Genomic DNA, 27,863 nt, shown 5'->3' with positions numbered 1-27,863 from the left:
CCAGCCCCAGTCTCCCTCCGAGGCTAGTCCAGGGCTCCCGAGCCCCGATCCAAAGGCGCCTGAGCTGCACGCAGCACGGTCCTCGTCGTCGCATGGCTGCGCTGGGCCGCGCGAGGTTGAGGAGGTGGGCGCTGCTGGGCCCCCGGGTGGCCGGCGGTGGCCTCCGTCCACACGGGGCCAGGGCCAAGGCCGCGATGCCGGCCGCCCTCCCCAGCGCCGCCGCCGCCGCCGCCGAGGCTGCCGCTGGCCCCGGAGCCCGCTCCGGCGACCGCGGGGGGCGGCGGCGCAGCCTGGAGGAGCTCCCCAAGCTGGGGAGCCTGCGCCTTTTCTCCCAGCTGTTCGTGCAAGGCTACATCCTGCGAATGCACGAGCTCCAGGTAATGCCGGGGCGGGGTCCGGTGGGATCTGGGAGGGGGAGAAGGAGGAGTGCTGGGACCCAGGAGCTGGGGGATGGAGGAGAAGGCATCAAGGGTTCGGGAACTTCACTGGGGACAGACAGGCTGACATGATGGTAATAAACTGGAAGTTTGTAGGCAGTGACTTAAGGTGGGCAGGGAGAAGGGATGTTTTCAGAAGAGAATGACAGGTGCTAGTTAGTGGAAGCAGATGTGTGCTCACGATCCGGCTCTTCGTTGGTACTGACTACCAGACTTCTCCCAGGAAGTAGATTCAGGATGATTACAGAGACTCCTTGGCAATCTGCAAGGTATAATTCCCCTTTGGGGCAGGGACATGTTTCCCAGAAAGTGAAAGCAAAACCCTAGGCAAAGGAACACCGGGCTGTGGCAGCATTCAGGATAGAGCAGCAAGTGGAAACTTCTACCCTCCATCCAAAGCCAGATGGGGAGTTGAGGGAGACGAAGAAAAGGACTAAGTATTGGGGGTTAAAAGGGACAGCCACCAAGGCTACTACCTACCACCTTTGCACCTGGGAGGTGGCTGCTTTCACTTCTGCTGCCCCTGTTTGGCTCCACTTGGGGGAGAGGCACAGGGGATAAATTACTGAGGGTCAGTGTGGACCCAGCCCTAAGCTAAGAAATGAGGGTCCCATGATGTTCTCCTACTTGATCCAACCCCTAGAAATGTGAGGGTCAGGTGCTTGCCGGGAGACTGAAGCTTCTCAGGGGTATTTGCCCAGGATCAGCTGCACCACAACAATTCCCCAGGAAATTCTAGATCCCCTAGGAGGAGGAACAGGAAATAAGAGAAAGCCAAGAATGAGGGGGAGAGGAGTGTGATTATTTTCCCCTCCCCCCCTGGTCCTGGGGCATGAACGCAGGCCCTAGGCTCTGGGTCTGAGCTTCTTTTGCACAAGGCTAGTGCTCTATCGCCTGAATCCACCACTTCTGCCTTTTCTGAGTAGTTTATTGGAGATATGAGTGTCACGGGCTTGCTGCCTGGGCTGGCTTGGAACTGCAATCCTCAGATCTCAGCCTCTTGAGTACTGTATCTAGGATTACACGCGTGAACCACTGGTGTCTGGCTGTATGTGAGTTTGTTAAAGTATTATTAAAACAGGCTTGCGGGGCTGGGGATATAGCCTAGTGGCAAGAGTGCCTGCCTCGGATACACGCGGCCCTAGGTTCGATTCCCCAGCACCACATATACAGAAAACGGCCAGAAGCGGCGCTGTGGCTCAAGTGGCAGAGTGCTAGCCTTGAGCGGGAAGAAGCCAGGGACAGTGCTCAGGCCCTGAGTCCAAGGCCCAGGACTGGCAAAAAAAAAAAAAAAAAAAAAAAAAACAGGCTTGCATTAGTTATACAGAGGGGGATTTTATTGTTACATTTTCACACATGCTTATAATGTATTATTCCAATTAGTCTCACTCTATAGAGTGTTTTTTTTTTTTTTTTTTTGGCCAGTCCTGGGGCTTGGACTCAGGGCACGAGCACTGTCCCTGGCTTCTTCTTGCTCAAGGCTAGCACTCTGCCACTTGAGCCACAGCGCCACTTCTGGCCATTTTCTGTATATTTGGTGCTGGGGAATCGAACCCAGGGCCTCATGTATATGAGGCAGGCACTCTTGCCACTAGGCCATATCCCCAGCCCCGACTATAGAGTGTTTTTGAGATAGGGCCTTGCTATATAGCCTAGGGTGGCCTCAAATTTACTGTGCTCCTGCCTCTTGAGTGCTAGGATACTACAGGCATGTGCCATCGTGCCTAGGGAATGGTATAGTGTGTGTGTGTGTGTGTGTGTGTGTGTGTGTGTGTGTGTGTGTGTATTGGTGGTCCTAGGTCTTAAAACTCGGGGTCTGGGCGCTGTCCCTGAGCTTTTGTGCTCAAGGCTAGTGCTCTATTGTTTGAGCCACAGTTCCACTTCCAGATTTTTTATAGTTTATTGGGGATAAGAGTTTCAAGAACTGGGGCTGGGGATATGGCCTAGTGGCAAGAGTGCTTGCCTTGTATACATGAGGCCCTGGGTTCAATTTCCCAGCACCACATATACAGAAAATGGCCAGAAGTGGCGCTGTGGCTCAGGTGGCACAGTGCTAGCCTTGAGAAAAAAGAAGCCAGGGACAGTGTTCAGGCCCTGAGTCCAAGCCCCAGGACTGGCCAAAAAAAAAAAAAAGAGTTTCAAGAACTTTCCTGCCCAGGCTGAACTTAAAACTGTGATCCTCAGATCTCAGCCTCCTGAGTGGTAGGATTACAGGTATGAGCCACCTTCACCCAGATGAGCAGGCCCTAGGTGTGTCCTGCAACCATCCTGTCTATAAAGACTCTGTGATGAGAGAAACAACCTGGAATATTCTGGGGCCTCTCTTCCAGCACCCTAATACATGGTACCGGCTCCTCCTTTGTACCAGAGACCTTGTCAATGTGGCCCTTCACGTGTACATTTCTATCAGCAATTGACTCATCCCCATTAACCAATCTCTAAGATCTAGTTCCTTCCTCCTCTCTTGATCTTCTGAGCCTTCACTCAGAATTGCCTTTAGAGAAATTGCTTTGTTTACAGAAACAGAGACTTTTCCGAGCCTGTTCCTCCAGACTCTTCCAGCCTTTGCTCGTTACCTAGTTCCAAAGTTACTTGCACACTCTCAGGTGTCTTTATAGCAACATTCCTTAGCAGTGTTCTTTCTTAGTTTATTTTGGATTGCTATAACAAAATGCCTGAGACTAAATATAACTTACAAGGAAGAACAGTTCACTTGGTGTATGATTCTGACTGGTAGAAAGGCCAGACAACATAGTGCCTATGTCTGGAAGGGCCCCTCCCTTGGCTGTTTCACAACATAGTGAGGAAATAAATACAAGCAGAAGTGTACACAAAGAGAGAGATCACAGCTTGATCAAGAGACCAGGGGTCAGGAGAGGTCAGGCATGCTCTATTACAATAATCCCTTTCATTGGAATTAATCCCTCTCTTGTGAGATCTTTATTAATCTTTCTATAACTGTGCTCATGACCCATTCACTTTCCATTAGGTTTCATCTCTTAAAGGAACCGCCACATTTGTACAGTGAGATTATATACAACATAATGAATGCATGTTTTCTTTCTCTTCCTGTCTTCTTTCTTCTTCCCCCCTCTCTACTTCTTTGTTCTCTCTCTCTCTCTCTCTCTCTCTCTCTCTCTCTCTCTCTCTCTCTCTCTCTCTCTCTCTCTCTCTGGCTGGTCTTGAACCTTTTTTTTTTGCCAGTCCTGGCCTTGAACTCAGGGCCTGAGCACTGTCCCTGGTTTCTTTTTGCTTAAAGCTAGCACTCTACCTCTTGAGCTACAGCGCTACTTCTGCCTTTTTCTGTTTATGTGGTGCTGAGGAATCGAACCCAGGGCTTCATGCATGCTAGGCAAGCACTCTACCCCTAAGTCACATTCCCAGCCCTGGTCTTTAACTTTTGAGCTCAAGTGATTCTCTTTCCTCAGCCTCCTGAGTGCTGGGACTGTAACTGTGTGTGTGTGTGTGTATACACAAAATCTTTATACATATATATATGAATATATATTATAGTTAATTGGAGATAACTCAAAAACATTGAGGAAGTGGAGCTGTGGCTCAAGTGGTAGAGTGCTAGCCTTGAACAAAAAAGCTCAGGGACAAGTGCTAGGTCCTGAGTTCAAGCTCCAGGACCAGCACCAAAAAAAAAAAAAAGAGGCAAGTGGTGCTATGGCTCAAGTGGTAAAGCACCAACCTTGCCTGGAAAAAGCCAAACAAGATGTAAGGCCCTGAGTTTAAACCCTAGTATCAACACAAAAATGCATACATACAAAAACATTGAGAGTAGAATAATATATAGTTGAATATCACCTCTATGAATTTTTTTTTTTTTTTTTTGGCCAGTCCTGGGCCTTGGACTCAGGGCCTGAGCACTGTCCCTGGCTTCTTCCCACTCAAGGCTAGCACTCTGCCACTTGAGCCACAGCGCCACTTCTGGCCGTTTTCTGTATATGTGGTGCTGGGGAATCGAACCTAGGGCCTCGTGTATCCGAGGCAGGCACTCTTGCCACTAGGCTATATCCCCAGCCCCACCTCTATGAATTATTAACCACAAAATACCATAGGTTACCACTGGACACACACATATATGCCTATGTGTTAATACGTATGTACATATAAGTACATGTATGTACACAGGTACTTGTATATGCAACTGTGTGTGTTAATATGTGTATGTGTGTATGTATGTAAAATAAAATTACATAAACATTCACAAGAAGGATACTCTACAAATTCAGGGTAAGTGGCTCTGAAAAAGGAGGGCAAGGGGGCTGGTAATATGGCCTAGTGGTAGAGTGCTTACCTCATATACATGAAGCCCTGGGTTCGATTCCTTAGCACCACCTATATAGAAAAGGCCAGAAGTGGCACTGTGGCTCAAGTGGTAGAGTACTAGCCTTGAGCAAAAAAGAAGCCAGGGACAGTACTCAGGCCCTGAGTTCAAGCCCCAGGACTGGCAAAAACAAAAAAAGGAAAAGGAGGGCAAAGGGACCAGGGAATCCAAGAAGGAAACTTTGTATCTGAACATTTCCACTGTATAAATAGAGGGTCTAAAAATATAGTTCAGTGCTAGAGCACTTGCCTGGCATGTGTGAAACTTTGAGTTTGAACCCCAGCACTGCAAAAAAAAAAAAAAAAAAAAAAAGTAAAATTCAAGGAATAAGGGCTGGGAATATGGCTCAGTGGTAGAGTGCTTGCCTATCATGCACAAAGCCCCAAGTTTGATTCCTCAGTATCACAAAGCAGAAAAAGCTGGAAGTAGTGCTCAAGTGATAGAGTGCTAGCCTTGAGCAAAAGAAGTTCAGGAATAGTACCCAGGCCCTGAGTTTAAGCCCCAGGACTGGCAAAAAAAAAAAAAAAAAAAATTAAGGAATAAGCTGTCAGAATACTTAAGCTGGAAATATGACTCAAGTGATAAGAATGCCTGTCTAGCAAGTGCACAGCTCTGAGTTCAAACTTAACTATCACGTGTGCACATACACATATACACACACAAAGCATATAGGTGCATAAAATAAGCTGTTATCTATATATACAAAACTTTAGAAACTCACGCTTATACTTTGAAAATAAATATATAGATATTGAAAAAGCATCTAAGACAAATGTGAAAAACATGTACATTTCTTAATTCTGAACATTTCTTAATTCTGGAGGGATGGATATATGCATGTCCTGTTATTTGCCTGAATTTTCAACACTAAAATATTCACTATGAGAAACATACAAGCGATCCTGCTTATCGGAAGTCCAAATGGTGCCACTGTCTGGGTCTGACCTCAGAGCAGATCAGTAAGAAGACCAAGTGAGGAGCAAGGAGAAGCCCAGAATGCTGTTAATTATTTAGCACCTCCTGTCACTTGGAGATGAGGCTTCCTCTTGTGTGAGGGGTCGGTGTTAACTGGTGACACTTTAGCAGCGCAGAGACAGGGCTGCCCCAGCTGTGCTCTCCTACCTATGACCCCAAAAGGGCCTCTGGCCTCTGTCAGCTGGTGTGGGCAAGAGTGACCTATGCCTTAAGTTAGATTTCTGCTTAGATGATGGCATTGAGCCATTGGCCTCATGCTTTCAGTGCCTGCTGAGTTGACATAACAAAACAGTACTTGGCCTTGGTCAGTTCCCTGTGGTTGTCAGAGCTGTTTGTTTGTTGTTGTTTTGCTGGGCTAAGAGTGTCCAGAGGAGCCTACCATCACTAAGGAGGATTCTAACTTGGAGATATCAAAATGCGATCGACACATTTTGGGTGTGGATTCGGGGTGATGTTTCTAGTCTGTGTGTCAGTCCTGGGGCGTCCAACTCAGGGCCTAGGTGCTGTCCCTGAGCTTTTTTTTTTCTCAAGGCCAGCTTTTTGATGGTTAATTAGAGTCTCACAGGCTTTCCTGCCTGGGCTGGCTTTGAACCCTGATCCTCAGATCTCAGCCTCTTGAGTAGCTAGGATTATGGGTGTGAGCCACCAAGACCTGGCTGGGTAATTTTAACATTCCTTTTTTCTTTCTCCTTCCTTCTCTTGTTCCCTCCTTCCCTTCTCCACTTCTCTTCCTCTTCTTCCTCCTCCTCTTCTTTCTTCCCTCCCCCCTCTCTCTTTCACTTTTATGTGTGCAATCAACCCAAGGCTTCATGCATGCTACATACATATTCTACCACTGAACTGTACCTCCAGTCTGTTGACAGCTTTATTAATATACAATTGTAACTGGGTGCTGGTGGCTCTTACCCATAAAACCTAGCTATTCAGGAGGCTGAGACCTGAGGATTATTGTTCAAGGCCAGCCCAATCAGGAAAGTCTATGAGACTCTTATCTCCAGAAAACAGAAATGGAGCTGTAGTTAAAGTGATAGGGAACTAGCCTTGAGCAAAAAAGGTTAGGGATAGTGTTCAGGCCCTGAGTTCAAGCCCCACAATAACATAAAAAAGATACTGTGCAATTCGTTCAATGTTTAAATGAATTTTAATATACTAATAGATTTGTTCAATAATTACCTTGGAGAGAAACCTGGTATCCTTTAACAGTTATCCCTCATTTTCTCATCTGCCCTGAACTGCACCTAGAATTGAATGGCGGCCAAGGCCTGCCTTAGAATATCCATTCTTAACAGTACTGGCTACTGTGCTTCTTTGGGATCATCTGGTAGTATAATTCCTGTTTTGTTAACAAGGAAAGAAATGCTCACCTCATACATGTAGGGAAAGTCAAGGCCAAGGCTTGACAGGGTCAACCAGTAACCGTATAAAGAGAAGCCAGACTCTGGTGGTTCTTGCCTGTAATCCTAGCTACTTAGGGGGCTGAGAACTGAGAATTAAGGTTTTCCTAGCTAATGCAGGCAGAAAAGCCCATAAAACTCTTATCTCCAACTAACTAGCAAAAAGCCAGAAGTGGAGCTGTGACTCAAGTGGTAGAGATACAGCTTTGAGTGAAAAAGCCAAGCAAGAGCAGAAAGCCCTGAGTTCAAGCTCCATATCAACACACACACATACATTAGGAAAGATACAAGGTAACACTTTTAGATACTTATTATATAGCTAAGGAAAAGGAAAGCAATCTGGCTCCCCAAGGTTCTTGTCTCCCCGCCCCCCCACCAAAAGATGACACCCAAACTCTAAGAAACCGATGAGTGCAATGTGATTGCAGGATGACTTCATTGCTAAGAAACTCCTTCTAGATGCCACGGAGGATTTTTTTATTCTGCTGCTCTCTTCTACAATAGGCAGGGCAGAAAGCCTCATGCTTTATTCCAACCTGGGAGGGAGGCTACTGGATGCATTATGACTCCCCACCCCGGGGTGAGATGTGGAAGATACAAATGCAAATAGGAGGGAGCCTGGGACAGTAGCTCCAAACAGACCATCTGTTCTAATACGCTGTGGGAGGATCACAGTGTTCTGCCAAAACTTATAGGCTGCGGGGTCAAGGCTTTGTACACATGAGTGCTTGTAAGGGTGAGGGCCTACTCGCAGGTGTACCCACAAAGCTTTCACCTATTCAGCTAGGAAAACCCAGGAGCAGAGGTCATGACCCATGTCAGGTGGCTTGTTTACTTGTATTGATAAAGCCTTGACTCCACCATGTTCTGTTTGTCTTCGGCAACATCAATCAACAGTGTGTGCAATCATAACCCCGTGCAGGATGGTCCGGCCTAGTAAAGGACAGAATGCAGCCCAGCGCCTATTTGGAGAGCAATTAGATCTACTACCAAACACACCTACCCACCTTAGCTGACCCTCCGAACCAGCTGATAACCTTGAAACAACCTGTGACAAACAGAACAAAGCCGCCCTATGGGATGAGATGAAAGAGACCAAACCAAAAAGTTTGTCTCGTCATCTTCTGAAACCAGTGGCTATTGGGAAGTTTTCACAAGCTTTTAAATGTCTTCATTGGTCATTGGTCAGGTGGAAGATGGTGGCAGCATCTGAGTTGGATTCTCTGTGGACAAGTGCTGAAAGAGAGGCATCAAAATTCCATGAGAGGCTGAGATCTGAGGATCACAGTCTGAAAAGTCTGTGAGACTTTGAACTCCAATCAGTTACTCAGGAAAAAGCCAGAAGTGGCACTGTGGCTCAAGTGTTAGAGTGCTCAAGGACAGCACCCAGGCCCTGAGTTTAAGCCTCAGGACACACACACACACACACACACACACACACACACACACACACACACACAGAATCAATAATTCCATTCTGACTTTCTGGGTGTGCCCCCATGTCCTCTGAAACAGAGCTGTTTGTTTCCCCCTCCACAGCCATGCGATTGCCAAGATGAGAGCCCCCCACACAAGGCACTTCCTTCACCCTTTCCTCTTACCTTCCTGGGGTCTACCCACATGTATTTCATTGATTGTCCTAAGGCAGTTCTTTTCTATATACCTTCTATCATGGACAGGAGCTGTTATCAGACACACCATTACTATTTATGATTGCTCCAGAGCAGCAAGCAATGCTGGTGGCAAAAGAAACACTAGGTCGGAAGTCATTCACTCCCTTCTCTTTGCTACCTACAAATCCCAGTAGCTTGGTTTCTGAAGGAGTATGAGTAGCAAGGAACGAACTCTCTCTCTCTCTCTCTGTCCTGGGACTTGAACTCAGGTCCTGGACACTGTTCCTGAACTTTATGTGCTCAAGGCTAGCACTCTACCACTTGAGCCACAGCAATACTTCTGGCTTTTTGGCAGTTAGTTGTAGATAAGAGTCTCATGGTCTTTCCTGCCTGAATTGGATTTCCTGCCTACAATTCTCAGATCTCAGCTTTCTGAGTAGCTAGGATTATAGATGTAAGCCACCGGCACCTGGATTGGTTTGGCACTCTCTGTTCGTCTGTTTCTCTCTCTCTCTCTCTCTTCTGGTCCTGGGGCTTGAATTCAGGGCCTAGGTGCTGTCTCTGAGCCTCTTTGTGCTCAAGGGTAGCACTCTACCATTTTGAGCCACAGCTCCATTTCCATGTTTTGAGTGGTTAATTGGAGATAAGAGTCTCACAGAATTTTCTGCCTGGTCTGGCTGTGAACCCTGATCTTCAGATCTCAACCTCCTGAGTAACTATGATTACAGGCATGAGCCACTGGCATTGTATGTGCTTTTTATTCAGGGCATTTAACATTCTTTTTATTGTTGTTATTAGTATTAAGGTTTGCACTCAGGAACTCATTCACTCTTGCTTTACTACCACATGAGCCACACCTCCAGCCAAACTTGTATAGTGTGTGTGTGTGTGTGTGTGTGTGTGTGTGTGTGTGTGCACGTGCGTGCTGGTCCTGGGGCTTGAACTTAGAGCCTGGAGCTTTTTGCGCAAGGCTAGCACTCTACCACTTGGAACCATAGCTCCACTTGCAGTTTTTTGGTGGTTAATTAGAGGTAAGAGTCTCATGGGCTTTCCTAGCCAGGCTAGCATCAAACCATGGTCCTCAGATCCCAGTCTCCTGAGTAGCTAGGATTACAAATGGAAGCCACTGGTACTTGGCTTCCAGCCAATATTTTTTGCTTCAAAGATGGAATCTCATGGACTTTTCTGCCCACACTGTCTTTGAACCACAATCCTCTGGATCTCAGCCTCCTGAGTAGTTAGGATTATAGACATAGCCACTGTCTCATAGCACTGTCAGTGCATAGCCAGGCTTGCATTGATTATTAGAGTCTTGCTTCCTACCTGGGCGTATGCCTGCCATCCACCTATCTTAGGCCCACCATCATTTTAAGGCATACATGAAAATGCAAATTTCTTTCCATTAAGATGGAGACTCACAGACTTTTCTGCCTGAGCTTGCCTGGAATCACCATCCTCCCGATCTCAGCCTTCCATGTAGCCTAGGACAACAAACATGCTTGCCATTGCACCCAGCCATTGGTCAAATGAAGGGTCATAAACTTTTTTTTTTCCTTTTTGTTTGTCATGGGGCTTGAGCTCAGGGCCTGGGCCCTGTCCTTGAGCTCTTTCACTCAAGGCTAGCACTCTACCACTTTGAGCCTCAGCTCCACTTTGGGTTTTCTAGTGGTTAACTGGAAATGAGTCTCATTGACTTTCCTACACAGGCTGGCTTTGAACTACAATCCTCAGATCTCCTGAGAAGGTAGGTAGGGCTACAGGTGTGAGCCTGAGCATGAGGCTTATGAACTTTTTTGCCTGAGTTGGTCTCTCCCCAAGTGTCTAGGTTTGAGCTACTATGTCTGGCTCCTTCTGACATTCTTTGTGTATGTGTGTGTGGAGTCAGTTGTAGAGCTTGAACTTGGCCTGGGTGCTGTCCCTGAGCCTATTTGTGCTCAAGGCTAATGCTCTACCACTTGAGCCACAGTGCCACTTCTAGTTTCTGAGTGGTCAAATGGAGGGAGATAAGAGTCTCACGGGGACTTTTCTGCCCAGGCTGGCTTCGAACTGTGGTCCTCAGATCTCAGTCTCTTGAGTACTTAGGATTACAAGTAGGAGCCACCAGCGTCCAGCTCCACCTGACATTCTTAGCCATTCACTCTCTCAATCTTGTTGACAATGATTATTTTTATGGAGTCACCTAGTTTAGTGGGGTTGGAAACAAAATGCTTTGTGACACTAACACTTATGCCCTAGGTTCATGAGTATCCATAGACTATTGTAATAAAAGTTTCATCATATATTTTTTTCTTGGGTGTGTTTGACCAGAGCACAGAATTCACCAATCTCTGTCTCCCATTTTGGGTCACAAGGGCAAAGTGTCAAGAAAAAAAGAATGGGATAAGATTCACTTGGGGCCTAATGTTAAAACAGGAATAGCAATGTTTTTCAGTGCCTAAGGTAAATATACATATACTATGGGGAAAAGTAACTTTCATTTCATTACATTAGGAAGGCAATCACCCTTCTTTTCCCAAGCTCCCTAATCTAACTTGCCTCAAGTACATGATGGAAACTCATCTCACTGAACCATTGATTCATTGGGATGTAAATACTCACAGTAGCAGGCCCTGCCCAGTCTCAATGAGTTCTCCATGTTCACGTAATTGTCAAGGGTGCTCACAGCCAGGGTATAAGAGGTGACTTGAGGACATCTCTGAGGAGTTGACTGCCTTTGGTCGTCAAGGACAATCTTATCTGTGGTCAGAGCCTCAGGTCTCAGCAAAGCAATATTGCTTTCCCAGTAGAAAGGTGAGAAACCAGGGGATGTTTATCCTGTCTATAGGACCTTCCCCCTTAACTCTAGACAACATATAGCTCATGGGGGCTCAGGGACAATGGCAGGACCCACTAGTCCCATATTACAACCATGTCTGCCATTATCTGCTTTGATTTTGATCTCTATATCTTGCTACTTTGCCTTGTAGGTCTCGTGTGTGTGTGTGTGTGTGTGCGCACGCGTGCATGTGTGCATGCGTGCGTGTGTGTGTGTGTGTTCTGTCTGTTTATCTGTCTGTCTGTCTGTCCTGGGGCTTGAACTCAGGACCTGGGCATTGTTCCTTAGCTTTTGTGCTCAAGGTTAGTGTTCTACCACTGAGCCACAGCTCGAATTCTGGCTTTTATTTATTTATTTATTTATTGGTGTGGGGAGGGGGGATGGCTAATTGGAGACATGAGTCTGATGGGCTTTCCTGCCTAGGCTAGCTTTGAACCATGAACTTCAGATCTTATCCTCTTGAGGAGCTAGGGTTTGTTGGCATGAGCCACCAGCATGCAACTGACTTTGTCGATCTTGGGGAGGAAGAGTCTTAATACCTGTAGTAAATTTGTCAGGAGCAAGCTGAGCAGCTCCATTGACAGTGTGACCCTTCCAGCAGTCACCCTTCTGTCTGAGGCACACACTGCTTTTTAGTTGATAATTCTAGTTTTCTTAAAATTTTCAGAAGTTTAGCATTGTGACTCACTCCAGTGAGGAAGTTGATATAGAAAGCAGGCTTGGAATCTTCTGGGCAGTCACCAGTCCCTTTTTACTGATGCAAGACATCACTTATACAATGAAATTTAGTGAATCAGAGGCATTTATTTAACACTTTCTGAAAACTCCCAGTTAAACATTTCCATATTGATGACACTTTTCTGCCATTATACCCAAGAGAGATTGGCTCATAGACCTGTCACTCAGAATTGTTTTCCCTTTTGTTCTTTCGTTGTTGTTTTTTTTTTTAATAGAAACAGGCTGAAGTGCTTTAACACAGGGCCTCTCTAGGAGGAAATCCTAGGGAATCCCAGGCAGGTAGGAGAGGCAGTTCAGAGGGAACAACGTCACTAGCAAGCCCAGATTTCACTTGGTTTCCATTTGAAGTGGCTCTTGGCTCAGCTTCAACAATCACAAATTTAGCAGACATAGACACCAATCACACAGCTAGTTTTACTTCTAGATGCTTGGATGCTAAAGGGTTACTGACAAGAAATGAAATTAAATCCTCCCCTCCCCTCCCCTCTCCTCCCTTCCCCTCCCTTTCCCTCCCCTCCTGGATCCCAACAAGGCACATCGCCTAAGACCCCTACCCAACTCATTGTTGTATCCTCTACCTCCTTTCCTTTTCCTCCTCCACCTCTGCCTCTGCCTTTTGTGCCAATACCAGGACTTAGAACTCAGATCCTTTGTGTTCTCACTCAGCTTTTTTGCCCATGGGTAGTACTCTACCATGTGAGCCTTCACTTCTGGCTTTGGGCTGGTTAATTGGAAATAGAGTCTCAATGGTTTGTTTGGTTTTTTTTTGCCAGTCCTGGGGCTTGGACTCAGGGCCTGAGCACTGTCCCTGGCTTCTTTTTGCTCAAGGCTAGCACTCTGCCACTTGAGCCACAGCGCCACTTCTGGCCATTTTCTGTATATATGGTGCTGGGGAATCGAACCCAGGGCCTCATGTATACGGGGCAAGCACTCTTGCCACTAGGCCATATCCCCAGCTCCGAGTCTCAATGGTTTTTCTGCCCAGGTTAGCTTCGAATTGTGATCCTCAGATCTCAGTCTCCTGAGTAGCTAGGATTACGGGCATGAACCATCAGCCTCTGGCTTCTCCCTACTCTTCTTCTTCCTTTTTTTTTTTTTTTTTTTAATGCTCTTAAACCAGAGCATGTGCTTCTAAAGCCAAGGAACTCATTTTTCTCTTCCTATCTGGCCTTCCTAGCCCTGTATGATGAAAAGGAACATTGTAACTTTACCAGTTCCATGTTTGACACCAAATGTGTCAGATTCACACATAGCAGACAGGCCAAAGCTGAGGCCTGAGAGATTCATCTGGTAAAAATACCACAGGTCATGGTGAGATTCAGAGAGTATTATTTACATAGACAACAAGATGAAAAGCCAAAGGTGCCAGCTTCCTAAGATTCTTGTCCTTAATACCCCAAAGAACACCACCCAATGCAGGTCAGATGATTGAAGTGAGTCCCAGAGTGCTCCCATTGCTGAGACCCCCCCTTCTACACTAAAGTCAAGTTATATTCTGCAGGTCTTTTCTGAGGCAGGTAGGGTAGAAAGCCCACATCTCATTGGAACCAGGATGAAGGCAATGAGGTACAACCTCATGATAGGCCTTCCAGGGGAGATGGGCAGACTAGTGGGGAGTGAGAGGGCCCTCCATTGTTTTATCTTCTGGGAAGATCATAGGGCCTCAGATAACAAGATTCAGGGAGGACTGAGTCTAAGCCTTAAGCTTTTGTGTACATAGGCACATGCTGAGCCCTAAGGGTATGTACTGCAGCAAAGTCACGTAGCTTGGTACTCTTGAGCCTGAACTAGAACAGAATCTCATGGCAAGCAAGTTCAGATTTGTCAGCTGTGGATAACTGAGCTGAACTGAGAACAAATGGTAATGACACCTGTGCTTTTGTGTTTCTATAAACATTGCTCTTGACTTTGGGCACAGCTCAGTGGTAGAGCACTTGCCTAGATGTACAAAGCCCTAGGTTTGATCCCTAACATCCCTTCCAAAAAATAAGTAAAATAGAAATCTCTACATTTAGACAGAATCACTCTGTTCCACACAGAAGAATGTATTTGATGTTTTTATAGTTTTTCTCATATCTTTTATTATTTCTTCTTTAAAAATTCTCTGCATATAAGCTGAGCACCAGTAGCTCACATTTATAATACTAGCTACTCAGGAGGCTGAGATCTGAGGATCACGGTTCAAAGCCAGCAGGAAAGCCTAAACGATTTTCATCTCCTAAGCCACTAAAACACTGGAAATAGAACTGTGGCTCAAGTGGTAGAGCAGTAGCCTTGAGTGAAAAAGCTAAGGGACAAGTACCCTGGCCTTGAGTTAAAAAAACAACAACACTAAAAAACCTTTGTAGACTGGGAATATGGCGTAGTGTGCAAGAGTGCTTGCCTTGTATGTATGAAGACCTGGGTTCAATTCCTCAGCACCACATATATAGAAAAGGCTGGAAGTGGCGCTATGGCCTAAGTGGTAGAGTGCTAGCCTTGAGCAAAAAGCAGCCAGGGACAGTGCTCAGGCCCTGAGTCCAAGCCACAGGACTGGCAAACAAACAAACCAAAAAACAAAAAAACCTTTGCATATAGGACTGTATATGTTAATTAGAATTTTAGGTCTTATTGATCTCACTTAATGGAAGACCCACATAGAAAGCAATCAAGCTTTCAACATATATCTTTTCTATAGATTTTAAGAAGGCCAGAGTACTTGAATTTTATTTAGCAATTGATATTTCAGCATTTTAACTTGTTTAATTTAACATGCCCTTAAAATCTTAAATTACATGAAAGGTTTATAAACATTTACTTACCCCATTAGGTCCGACTTATACTTCTGTGATCTTAAGTATAAAGAAAAAGCTATATGTCTGCAACATATTTAATGTCGACAGCTTGGGAGATAATTTTGCTTTCATTAGATCAACAACATTATGTTAGTCTTATTTGTCATAGCGTTACACAGAGATCATTTTGTTCTTAGGCTGGATTTATAGTTTTATGACCTACATGTCAAACTCTGACATTAAAGAAAAATAGCAGAAACAAATATAACCATCTGCCACAGCACCCAGGCACAAAAATATGTTAACAATTATGAAGACAGTTTCATTTTTAGTTTACCAACAACTTACTTATGAAAATGTTCTTTGTCATGGAAGAATTTGGGTTAATTCAATAGTGTTAGTTTATCAGATTTCTCACTTATCTAAAAGCCAATTTGGATAGCATTAGTGAAACTTAACATGTAGACATAACATATAACTTATACACATAGTTAACACACATAGCTTTTATTTTAGAATTTTAGTCATAAGACAGTAATATAGCAATATAAATTTACCAGTTGATAAAAAGACAGTTGATCCAATTTGAACAAATGGGCTAAACTTGAAGGCTTTTAAATTTTTTTTTTTTAAGATAAAGTCTGAGCTGGGCACCAGGGTGCTAATGGCTTACGCCCATATCCTAGCTACTCAGGAGCCTAAGACCTGAGGACCACTGGTTCAAAGCAAGCTCAGCCAGGAAAGTCTATGAGACTCTTACTCATCAATTAAACACCCCAAAAGCCAGAAGAAGAGCTCTGGCTCAAGTGGTAGAGTGCTATCCTTGAGCAAAAAAGCTCAGGGACAGCATGCAGGACCTGAGTTCAAGCCCTAGCACAGTCACACATACACACACAAAAAGGCTGATTGGCAGCCCGGGACAGCCTGAAGCCCAGCATTCTCCAATCAGCCTCCGGAGTGCTAGAATTACGAAAGGGCCATTGTTACCAGTTTCTTGTGCTTTCTCTTCTTCAATCCCTGTCTGTCTGTCTGTCTGTCTGTCTCTCCTATTCTTTACATCGTGTACTGCATTTTTCCCACTTAGTTCACTGACAATTTCAAAATATTTTCTATAATATGCCTAGCGCTGTGTCAAACAATATGGGATCTAATGAAGAAGTAGGAAACGGTTTCCTCCCCCGAGATTTTTACTCTAGTCAAAGAGATAAGACATTCACAGAATAATTAGAAAATGAGTAGGAAGTGTATTTAATTTACTTCTGAATATCAGTCAGCTGTACCAGATGGAAACACTGTTAGGGCTAGGTGTTTTGTTTTGTTTTGTTTCTGTATCTACCACTCTATCATGAGTCCTTAGGAGGTTATAGGAGGAACAAGATAGGGACCTAATAAATGAATGTCATTTTTGGAGTTTTCCCTGGTAAGGGCTAGCTCTCTTATTCATCCTGAAAAATGATCTGTGTTCTTCAAAGTGGCTGTCAGCATGCCTGCCTTGGATAAACGTGGGGCTGTGTCGCTGGCTCAGGTTACCACCTAATGGTAAGCTTGCAGGCAGAGCACATGTCTCTCAGCAAGTGCCCCAGTGTCTCTCTAAAATAACTTCTTACATAAGTAGATCCTTCAATTCCACCAAGCAAACTCCAGGAGGGAAGGAGTGTGAGGAAGGAAGAGCACATGGGCTAGGCAAAGCCACAAATGCCCCCACGAACTGCCACAGACAGCCAGGAAATAGAATCAGAGAATTTGGATTCCAGGGGAAAAGCTGTTGTGCCCAAGGAAAGAGTCATTTATGAAAGTTTAAAAAAAAACACAACAGAAGGGGGGAGGGGGGTATGAGGGACAAGGTAACAAACAGTACAAGAAATGTATCCAATGCCTAACGTATGAAACTGTAACCTCTCTGTACATCAGTTTTATAATAAAAACTTAAAAAAATTAATAAAATGTTTCCCTATGAACCCATAAAAAAAACACAACAAAACACACTATTTTTTTATTCCAAGATAATGGTAGAAAATTAGAAAAATAAATCATAACACCAAAAAGGTAAATTTGTCTATAATGGTGCTATTTGCTACTGTTCACATTATTGTTATTGTTATTATTTATGTTTAAGATAGTCTCCCTATGAAGACAAGATTGGCCTCCAACTCCCCTTCCTCCTGCCTTGCCCTCTTGAGTGTTGGTATGAAAGAGAAGCCTCCACTCCTGCCTTCTTTTCACAGTTTTGCTTTTAAGGGTGTTTTTGTGTGTGTGTGTTTTTGTGGGTTTTTTTTGTACCAGTCCTTGGGCTTGAACTCAAGGCCTACATGCTATCCCTGAGCTTTTGTGCTCAAGGCTAGCACTCTACAATTTGAGCCATAACTCTACTTTGACTTTTTTGGGAGGTTGCTTAAGAGTCTCACAGACTTTCCTGCTTTGGCTGGCATTGAACCCTAATCCTCAGATTGTTATGCCAAGACGCGAGAAGACCACCAAGAAGGCCACCGAGAGACGTTCCGAAATGCAAAAGCAAGGCTTTATTCAGGCGAGCTGCAACTTGGGCCTCGTCCTACCCACCGACACAGCGGAGGTTAGGAGGAAGCCCCGAGCTGCGATTGCACAGGGCTTATAAAGGCAAAAAACAAAGTTACAGCCATCAGGTGTTCCAACAAGACAAAAAACAAAGTTACAGCAATCAGGTGTTCAAGCAAGCAAGATTAGGACACAGGTACAAATCTGATTGGCTCAGGGCTCCAGGCATTCTGGGGGCTGTTAGAGTTAAGCATTCCCAGGCGGTTAGAGTTCTAGACCGGCTGGGCCCTAATAAGCTTGTCCTGGGTTTGCTCACAGGCAGGGCCTGCTTATCTCAGGTTCGCGGGGTAAAGTGGGGCCTGACTTCAAAATGGCTTTAGTCTGGCTCTTCAAGATCTCAGCCTCCTGCGTAGCTTGGATTATAGGTGCGAGCCACTGGTGGCCAGCTTACTTTAGTTTTGTATGTATCCATCTGACATTTCCTTGTAAAAGCAGATATTCTTTTTTTTTTTTTTTTTTTTTGGCCAGTCCTGGGCCTTGGACTCAGGGCCTGAGCACTGTCCCTGGCTTCTTTTTGCTCAAGGCTAGCACTCTGCCACTTGAGCCACAGCGCCACTTCTGGCCGTTTTCTATATATGTGGTGCTGGGGAATTGAACCCAGGGCTTCATGTATATGAGGCAAGCACTCTTGCCACAAGGCCATATCCCCAGCCCCCAGATATTCTTATTTAGTTCTCCCTTCGTAGACAGAAGCTATTATACTTTCTCACTCAACAACCTATCTTTGGTATCTTTCCATATTAGTATATAAGGTGCTTCTCTGTTCTTTTAAAGCTATTACAGTACTCCATTATGTGAAAGTCCTGTCCTTCCTTTACAATTTTTTCTGGATAATAAATTGAGTGGTGTTTTCTTCTATAATGAGTAATGATCTTATTTGTTTCTTTGGGTTGTGTTGGGAATTGAACCCAAATAAATCTTTTCTCTATAACTTTATTGATTTTTTTTTTTCCCTGGGGCTTGGACTCAGGGCCTGAGCACTGTCCTTGGCTTCTTTTTGCTCAAGGCTAGCCCTCTACCACTTGAGCCACAGCGCCACTTTTTCTATAAATGTGGTGCTGAGAAATCGAACCCAGGGCTTCATGCATACAAGGCAAGCACTCTTGCCACTAGGTCATATTCCCAGCCCTAGTGATTTTTGTACTGGAGCAATCTCTGATCCTCTTAAAAAGCCCTTATGTAATGATTGAGAAGGAAATGGAAAGTCATTGTGTTTTATTATCTGTGGATTCATTTTAGTTTTTTCTTTTTTCTTTTTTTTTTTTTTTTTGGCCAGTCCTGGTGCTTGGACTCAGGGCCTGAGCACTGTCCCTGGCTTCTTTTTTTGCTCAAGGCTAGCACTCTACCTCTTGAGCCATAGTGCCACTTCCGGCTTTTTCTGTTTATGTGGTGCTGAGGAATCGAACCCAGGGCTTCATCCATGCTAGGCAAGCACTCTACCGCTAGGCCATATTCTCAGCCCTCATTTTAGGTTTTTATCAAACCCCTTAACACCAAGTATTTTTCTTTCCCTCTAATTCAGTAACTATAAATACTTGGTTGCAGGGCCAATTTCTCCCTTCTCTTCCCTTCCTTCTCCTCCCCTTCCTTCATTTCTTTTTTAAATTGAAGACCTTAAGCTCTTGATTGGCCTTTCTACTCCAGGCTGGCACTCTACCACTTAGCCACACCTCCACTTTTAGCTTTTTGCTGGTTAACTGGAGAGTCTCGCAGGCTTTTCCTCCTGAATAGCTAGGATTACAGGCATGAACTCCTAGTGCCCAGCTTGCAATGTCAATTTCATAGATGCTATGAGAATCGATTTTTACATGTTTTAGAAATTCTAAGGTAAGTTTTTGGAGGGAGTTCTGTGGTTCAAACCAGGGTCTTGTGTTGCTGAATAAACCTCCCACCACTGAGCTACATTTCTAGTGCTTAAGATAAAATACATCAGAGTTATATAACTGAGCCAATGACCTCAAAACAAAAACCCATACCACATGGCTCTGGCCACTGTCCAGGACTCAAGATCCCTAAAGTTCAGGCTTCCAAATACCAGCATCTCACATACCCAATTCTCAGACATCTCCCATCCCACCAGTGATGTCAGACCCTCACTCCAGACACTATGACTATCCACAGTCTCGTTCCTTGTGTGGCCAGCTTTTCTCCGTAACCTTCTTCACAACCCGTGGCCATCCTATTTCCTCTTTCACAATGCTCTTTTGCACAGTCCCCTTGGTCTGATGTGGCCATCTGAGGTATCCTTGCCCCATCTCTCCTGCCTACCTAGCTGGGCCTGCTCTTCAGCTAACTGATTGTCTCCCACAGGTGTTGAACAAGGCCAGATATGGTCCAATGTGGCTAAGCTCTCTTGGGTCTCAAACCATGGTGAACCTGGCCACTGCCTCCCTCATAGAACAAGTGATGCGGCAGGAGGACAAGCATCCTATAAGGGACTACATGGACCTGTGGAAGGAACACCGGGATGTTCAAGGCCTGGCCTATGGGGTCTTCACCACGTGAGCTGGGGCCTGAAGGGACTGGAATAGGGCCTCAGAGAACCAGGTCAAAAAAGAGCAGGCATGGGGCACCCAGTCAGATGAAGGGCAGAATGGGACCTTCCTGCATCCTCTGAGCTTGATGCTCACTCAGTTCAGAAGGCAGATGGGATGGCTAAACTCTAAGACCATTCATAGATTTTTCCATATTGTGTGACTTGGGACAAAGGAACGGTTCCTCACTCCTTGGATTTATGTTTCTGATTTGTAAAATAGGAGGCTTAGGATTAGAATATCGCCAAGATATCCCTAAGATCTGCACAGATCTATCTTACATTATGGTTGAAAAGATATCAGCTTGTAATTGAGAAAGCATCATTACTATCTTACTCTGTAAGAAGGGCTCTGTTTGTTAAAAAAATGTACCAGTAGCCATGTGCCAATGGCTCATGCCTATAATCCTAGCTACGTAGGAGGCTGAGATCTGAGGATCGAGGTACAAAGCCAGCCCAGGCAGAAAAATCTGTGAGACTCTTTTTTCCAATTAACCACCAGAATCCAGAAGTGGCACTGTGGCTCAAAGTGGTAGAGCACTAGCTTTGAGCAATAAAAGCTCAGGGACAGTGTCCAGGCCCTGAGTTCAAGCCCCAGGACTGCCCCCCCCCGCCCAAATAAAATAGTGTCCCAGATTGTATTGCATTGTGTACAACTGGAGATAACTCGTGATGCCATCTACTCACGAGGCTAGGTGTGGGCTTCAGTGATGCCTAGAAAAGTTAAGGTTACTTCAGCAGTGACAAACTGAAGGATGGATTGAGTGTGCTACTTGAAGTAGACAGTAAGAATCAATGGAGATAAACCATCCCCAGTGCCAGTGTTTGTAATTGGTTATGTCACTGACTTCTGTTTGCCATAGAATGCTAGAACTCCAGAAACAATGAATGGCTTCAGTCTTCATGATCAAGGTAGCTAACAACCATGCTTGAGTGACTTCTTGAGGAATTAAAGCTTATCTTGGATTAGTAGTCATTGCTGCCACCGTGATTACTACATATTTATAACCTGCAGGCATCAGGCTAGTCTCTTTGCAATCATTATCTTTTTCCTCACAACAAAACCATGAGTGGATACTGTTTATCGTGTGTGTGTGTGTGTGTGTGTGTGTGTGTGTGTGTGTGTGTGTGTGCACATGTGCCTGTACTGAGGCTTGATTTCAGGGCCTCCTTGTTCTCATTCAGCTTTTTCATGCATGGCTGATACCTGACCACTTGAGCCACACCTCCACTCCTGCCTTTTTATTGGGAGATAAGAATCTATGTGATCTGGGGGCTGTGATGTAGCTCAGTGGCAAAGCGCTTGCCTAGCAAGTGCAATGTCCTGGGTTCGATCCCCAGTACCAAAAAAGAAAAGACCAAAAAAAAATTTCAGCTTAACACCTTAACAATCTATGTGATCTGTCTGCCCAATCTGGCTCTGAACTGAGATCCTCAGATCTCAGCCTCCTGAGTAGCTAGGGTTACAGGTATGAACCATCAGTGCCTGCCACCAGTCCTGGTTTTGTTTGTTTGTTTCCTGGTGATTTTTGAGACAATTCTTGTTTCTTAGAATCCATCTATCTTTAGGGTTCCTGACCCTGCTAAGACTACAGACTCACACCATACCCAGCCTCACACTGGAAATGGGATTTTTGTAGACTTTTCTGCCAGCCTGGCTTCAAACTATGATTCTCCCAATGTCAACTTCTGAAGCAGCCAGGATGACAGGCATGAGCCACCAGTACCTAGCTTTGGTTTTCTTGAGACATGGCTGGCCTTGAACTTGAAATTCTCCTACTTCTTCCTCCTGAGTTGTAGGAATGCCAGTGTGTACCACCTTGCCTAACTGATTTGATTCTAGGCAATCTGGGTCTCGATGCTTCTTAGCAACCTCCACTGGGCTGTATGTGATTCTGAAATCTTGTGATGCTTCGTCTCAGTCACTTAAAGCTCAATGATTGGCAGGGAATGTAGCTTAGTGGTAGAGTGCCTGCCTAGCATGCATGAAGCCCTGGGTTTGATTCCTCAGTACCACATAAACAAAAAAAGCCAGAGGTGGTGCTGTGGCTCAAGTGGTAGAGTGCTAGCCTTGAGCAAAAAGAAGCTCAGAAACAGTGCCCAGCTCTGAGTTCAAGCCCCAGAACTGGCAAAAAAAAAAAAAAGAAGAAGAAGTTCAATATTGTATAATTCTAAATACTAGGAGTCGGTGAGTTCCCTCAACTGGGGTGGGAGGCAGAGAGGGATCACAATGGGAAGAAACCATTTAATCACATGCTGTTAGAGGCTTATAGTGCTGCCCTTTATGCTGTGCAGAAATGGAGAACCCTGGTACCAGCTGCGCCAGGCTCTGAACCAGCGGTTGCTGAAGCCAGCTGAGGCAGCGCTTTATACAGATGTTGTAAATGAGGTGATTGATGACTTTATAGCTCGACTGGACCAGATACGGGCAGAGAGTGCCTCCAGGGACCAAGTGCCTGACATGGCTCATCTCTTCTACCACTTCGCCTTGGAAGGTACCTGTCCTCCGGGAGGGGCTGAGGCAGGAATGGGTCAAGGCTCGGCTGTGCCCTGTCTCCTCTCGGCCTTTGAGTTTTGCCTCCTCTCATGTCCTCTGCACTTTGCAGCCATTTGCTACATCCTGTTCGAGAAGCGGATTGGCTGCCTGGAACCCTCCATTCCTGAGAACACTGCACATTTCATTAGATCTGTGGGGTTCATGTTCCACAACTCAGTCTATTCCACCTTTCTTCCCAAGTGGACCCGTCCCCTACTGCCTTTCTGGAGACGATACCTAGATGGCTGGAACACCATCTTCTCCTTTGGTAAGGAGTCCCAACTGGCCCCAGGGAAGGAAATTGGCCTCTCCCAGGACCTTCTCCCTTCGGCCACCAGCTCTCCAAGTACCTTGACCTCCTTCTCTACCCTCATTGCCCCTGCAGGGAAGAAGCTCATTGATGAGAAAGTTCAGGAGGTAGAGGCTGAACTACAGGCAAGAAGGCCAGAGGGGGTCCAGGTGTCTGGCTACCTGCACTTCCTGCTGAGCGGGGGACTGCTCAATCCCCACGAGGCCCTAGGCAGCCTGCCTGAGCTGCTTATCGCTGGAGTCGACACGGTGTGTGTGAGGGGCGCTAGTGAAGAGACCGAGGTCTTTTAGCTCCTGTCCTGAACCAATTCCTTTTTCCTCCAGATCCTGACCTTACCATAGCTGTTTCTCTATCTGTAGCTATATAGGGAAGTCAGAGCTGGTCCGATTTACTCGCAGGGCTTCCTTGCTCTCTGCTGGGACTACTCATCCTCTATCCTCTCTCTTGGAGGTGTGTCCTTTAGTAATTTCTGTCTTGATGATATTCATTTCTAGTCTTTTTTTTTTGCTAGTCCTGGGACTTGAACTCAAGGCCTGGGCTCTGTCCCTGAGCCTTTATGTGCTCAAGGCTAGCGCCCTATCCATTGAGCCACAGCACCACTTTGGCTTTTTCTGAGTAGTTTATTGGAGATAAGAGTCTCATGGATGGCTGGGAACATGGCTCAGTGGTAGAGTGCTTGTCTAGCATACATGAGGCCCTCGGTTCGATTCCTCAGTACTACATAAACAGAAAAGGCCGGAAGCGGCACTGAGGCTCAAGTGGTAGAGTGCTAACCTTGAGAAGCTCAGGGACAGTGCTCAGACCCTGAGCTCAAGCCCCAGGACTGGCAAAAAAAAAAAAAAAAAGAGTCTCATGGACTTTCCTTCCCAGGCTAGCTTCAAGCTATGATCTTCAAATCTCAGCCTTCTGAGTACCTAGGATTACAGACATAAGCCACCGGTGCCTGGTGCCATCCTTTATTTATTTATTTTGGTATGGGATATCTCCTTATTGCAATCTCCTCTATTTTTTTTTCTTTTTCAATTTTAGATAATAATAATGATGGTTATTGCCTTTCATCAAATCAGTTTACATGATACACTGCATCATGATCAATGTCACCCTTTTCAACATTCTCACCCATCCCTCCCACCCCACCCTTTCCCTTCTTTATCTTAATTTTAATCTTCTTCTTTTTTTTTTTTGGCCAGTCCTGGGGCTTGAACTCAGGGCCTGAGCACTGTCCCTGGCTTCTTTTTGCTCAAGGCTAGCACTCTGCCACTTGAGCCACAGGGTCATTTCTGGCCTTTTCTATATATGTGGTGCTGAGGAATCAAACCCAGCGCTTCATGTATACGCGGCAAGCACTCTTGCCATTAGGCCATATTCCAAGCCCTCCTTATTTTAATTTTAGGCTGAATTTTTTGCCTTTCCACAAAGCAGTTTATGTGTTCAATGCATCGTGATCTGTGTCACATTTCAACATCCTTCCCCCTCCTACCTCCTATCCACCTCTTGCCTTATATTTCTCAACTGCGGTATACACGATCAACTCTTGCCTACATTCTCCCTTTCTGCCCTCCATTCTTCTACCCTCTCCCTTTGGCCCCACCCTGCCCTCTTGAAAGTTCCTTCCCATTTTCTGGTAATTATTTTGTTGGGCTTTGACTTAGTCTTATTAAAGAATTACACTATTTGTGCTTCGTTCTTGTTAAAAGTGCAATTCTCTCAGCCTCTGTGGATTCATGGTGGTTCCTATGGTCCCTCTTCTCTTTCTTTTTTTTTTTTTTTGGCCAGTCCTGGGGCTTGGACTCAGGGCCTGAGCACTGTCCCTGGCTTCTTTTTGCTCAAAGCTAGCACTCTGCCACTTGAGCCACAGCACCACTTCTGGCCATTTTCTGTATATGTGGTGCTGGGGAATTGAACCCAGGGCCTCATGTGTACAAGGCAAGCACTCTTGCCACTAGGCCATATCCCCAGCCCCCCCTCTTCTCTTTCCTATCATACTTATGGAAAATTCATTTCCCCCATGTTTTGCAAGCACCAATTGTATAGCTTCCCATCACAGCTAGCCTCTTGCCTAGAAATTCACCTTTCCTCCATTTCCCTTTCTCTCTCCTAGTCATCCAACACACTGACATGGGCCTGCTACCACCTTTCAAAGAGCCCAGAGATCCAGGCGGAGTTGCACAAGGAGGTGGCAGGGGTAGTGCCTGTTGGAAAGATACCCCAGCACAAGGACATTGCCCACATGCCCTTCCTGAAAGCTGTGATTAAGGAGACACTGCGGTAGGGTGAAATTCCTGAAGCCCAGGGTCTTTGTGTGGTGGTGGTGGGGATGATTAGAGGAATGAAAAAATGGGGATTGCCTTGGGCTGGGGATGGAGACCAAAAAGGAGCTGGGAAGAGGGGCTAGATAAGAGAGAAGTAGAGGACACTCTGCCACCCACCCCTTGGAGCTGGAGGCAGACCCGAGACTTTCTTTTCCCTGCAGCCTCTACCCTGTGGTCCCTGCAAACTCTCGGATCATCATGGACAAGGAAATTGAAATTGATGGCTTCCTCTTCCCCAAGAATGTGAGTTGGGGGCTACAGGGCCCAAGTGCCAGGAGCCTCCATAGCCCTGTGCCAATGGATTTATGCTGCATCTTCTTCCACTGTAGACCCAGTTTGTGTTCTGCCACTATGCAATATCCCAAGATCCCAGTATCTTCTCTGAGCCCGAGAGCTTCCAGCCTCACCGCTGGCTGAGGAAGCAGAAGTCGAATGCGCCCAGTGTCCAACACCCATTTGGCTCTGTACCCTTTGGCTATGGGGTCCGGGCCTGCCTGGGCCGCAGGATTGCAGAGCTGGAGATGCAGCTGATGCTGTCGAGGGTGAGTGGGGACAAGGGGAAAGCTGTGTGGAACAGGAAGGGCAAGGAGGCAGCGGGAGAGGCAGGGGAGTTCAGGGATGGAGGGTACAGAGGCGAGCAGTGAATGACTCCGAAAGAATGCTCTGTGCTCTTTCCTGATCCAGCTGATCCAGCGATATGAGATGATCCTGCCTCCTGAGACTGGGGAGGTGAAGAGTATGGCTCGCATTGTCCTGGTTCCCAATAAGAAGGTGGGCCTACGCTTCTTGCCGAGACAGAGCTGAGAGCTGGGCCCTTCTCTTCCTCAGCCTTGTCCCAGAAGCCCCAGCTCTGGCACAGCTGCCAGACTTGACAGACTGGAGAAACTTAAATTCTCTTCTCACAGAACTCTTTGGTTTGATGGGCTCAGCCCATGTATGGGCTAAACTATCCAAGCAGCTCCTGCTCAGATCAAAGGCCATCTCTTATTTCATCTATGTCCTTGATATAATATAAAATAAAAGGACTCCTAGCAATCATGAAGGGGTCGTTCATCGTTGGTTTTCTTTTTGATTATGCAACATCTGGGTTTGGGGAATACCTTTCTGCACTGAGCAATCATGATGGAAGGCATTGAGGCATCCCTCCTTGGAGTCTTAAGGACACCATGGCTGGGCACCACTGGTGGCTCACGCCTGTCATCCTAGCTACTCAGGAGGCCGAGATCTGAGGATCGTGGCTCAAAGCCAGCCCAGGCAGGAAAGTCCATGAGACTCATCTCCAATTAACCACCAGAAAACCAGAAGTGGCGTTGTGGCTAGCCTTGAGCTGAAGAGCTCAGGGATAGTGCGCCCAGGCCCAGAGTTTAAGCCCCATGACCAACAGAAAAACAACAACAACAAACCGCCATGTATTTCCCTCGACTTTTCAAGGGGGTTTGGGTCATACTGGGGCAGCAGTGGTACTGTGCACATAGTGGACCCCACAACACTGTTGCTTCAATTGTAGGTACTAGAAGGATGCAGCTGTGCCTTGGTATGTACACTTGTAGTCCCAGCTATTTGGGAGGCTGAGACAGGAGAATCACTTGAGCCCAAGAGTGCAAGGCCAGCCTGGGTATCATAGGGAAATCCCATGTGTGAATGAATGAAGGAGTGAACAGAAAGTGAATTGATTAAACAGAATTAAAAAGGAGAAGACACCATCTTTCGAGAAAAAGTACAGAGAGAGAAGCGATAGGGTGCTTCCAAATTTGTTAGAACTCTAGACTAAGCGACAGTGGGTGCCAGTGGACACTGACCAGTTAAGGAGCTGGTCCATTCTACTGGCTACACTCAGGGGAGTCAAGAAGTGGAGACAGAAATTTTAGCTCTCCAGCCTCTTCAGTACAGAAGGAAAGGGATTGGCATTGAGAGCCTGTGCACCTTACCACAAGCCTGGAACTGTGGTGAAGCTCAGTCCTGGTTGTAAAATTAACTCTGCAGAGTCATAGAAAACAATAAACTTGACTTTCTTATGCCTATAGAATTAGGGTTGAATCCATTTTTTTTAAAATCCTGTCCTTGTCCTGATTCAGTACTTCAAGTGGCTCCCCATGTCATAAGCCAAAATCTAAGTCCTTCCTGTGGCTTATAAGCCACTTTTTCCCCCAGCTGAGCCTGACCTTGCAGCTCTCCACGCACATGAAGCTCCTTCAGTCTCAGCTTTGAACTTCCCCATTCCTCTGTGGACAGCCATCCTCCTGGCCTCACAGTTCCAGCCCCCCACCCCACCTCCACCCCCTTCGTGCCTCTGCCTTACAGAGCAGAGCCCATCCACTTTGTGGTGGACTATCTCCCCAGCAGGTGGTGAACCTCTTGGAGAGCATAAATGTTTATTAAGTGAGAAGAGATTTGGGCTGGGAATATGACCGAGTGGCAAGAGTGCTTGCCTCGTATACATGAAGCCTTGGGCTCGATTCCTCAGCACCACATATATAGAAAAGACCAGAAGTGGTGCTGTGGCTCAAGTGGCAGAGTGC

At 45.9% G+C, this 27,863-nt stretch overlaps 1 protein-coding gene across 1 annotated transcript; it reads left to right on the top strand.

Annotated features, from left to right (window-relative positions):
• On the top strand, window positions 1-26,386 carry LOC125350293 (sterol 26-hydroxylase, mitochondrial). Its single transcript, XM_048344738.1, has 9 exons — window positions 1-377; window positions 19,964-20,154; window positions 22,482-22,681; window positions 22,793-22,990; window positions 23,108-23,280; window positions 25,134-25,300; window positions 25,506-25,587; window positions 25,674-25,886; window positions 26,029-26,386. The coding sequence occupies exons 1-9, from the start codon at window positions 93-95 to the stop codon at window positions 26,146-26,148; spliced, it is 1,629 nt and encodes a 542-aa protein (XP_048200695.1). The 5' UTR covers window positions 1-92; the 3' UTR covers window positions 26,149-26,386.
• Window positions 26,387-27,863: the final 1,477 nt, after the last annotated feature.

This window comes from Perognathus longimembris, chromosome 4 (assembly GCF_023159225.1).
Source record: "Perognathus longimembris pacificus isolate PPM17 chromosome 4, ASM2315922v1, whole genome shotgun sequence".
Lineage (NCBI taxonomy): Eukaryota > Metazoa > Chordata > Mammalia > Rodentia > Heteromyidae > Perognathus > Perognathus longimembris.
The sequence above is the reverse complement of the archived record's forward strand: the minus strand, read 5'-3'. Positions and strand labels throughout refer to the sequence as shown.

What these genes read in the sequence shown, in the direction of transcription:
- LOC125350293 (XM_048344738.1), top strand. Translation starts at nt 93, where the DNA reads ATGGCTGCGCTGGGCCGCGCGAGGTTGAGGAGGTGGGCGCTGCTGGGC. An exon ending in TGCGAATGCACGAGCTCCAG is followed by an intron (nt 378 to 19,963) that starts GTAATGCCGGGG and finishes TGTCTCCCACAG; the next exon opens with GTGTTGAACAAGGCCAGATA. An exon ending in TGCAGCTGATGCTGTCGAGG is followed by an intron (nt 25,887 to 26,028) that starts GTGAGTGGGGAC and finishes TTCCTGATCCAG; the next exon opens with CTGATCCAGCGATATGAGAT.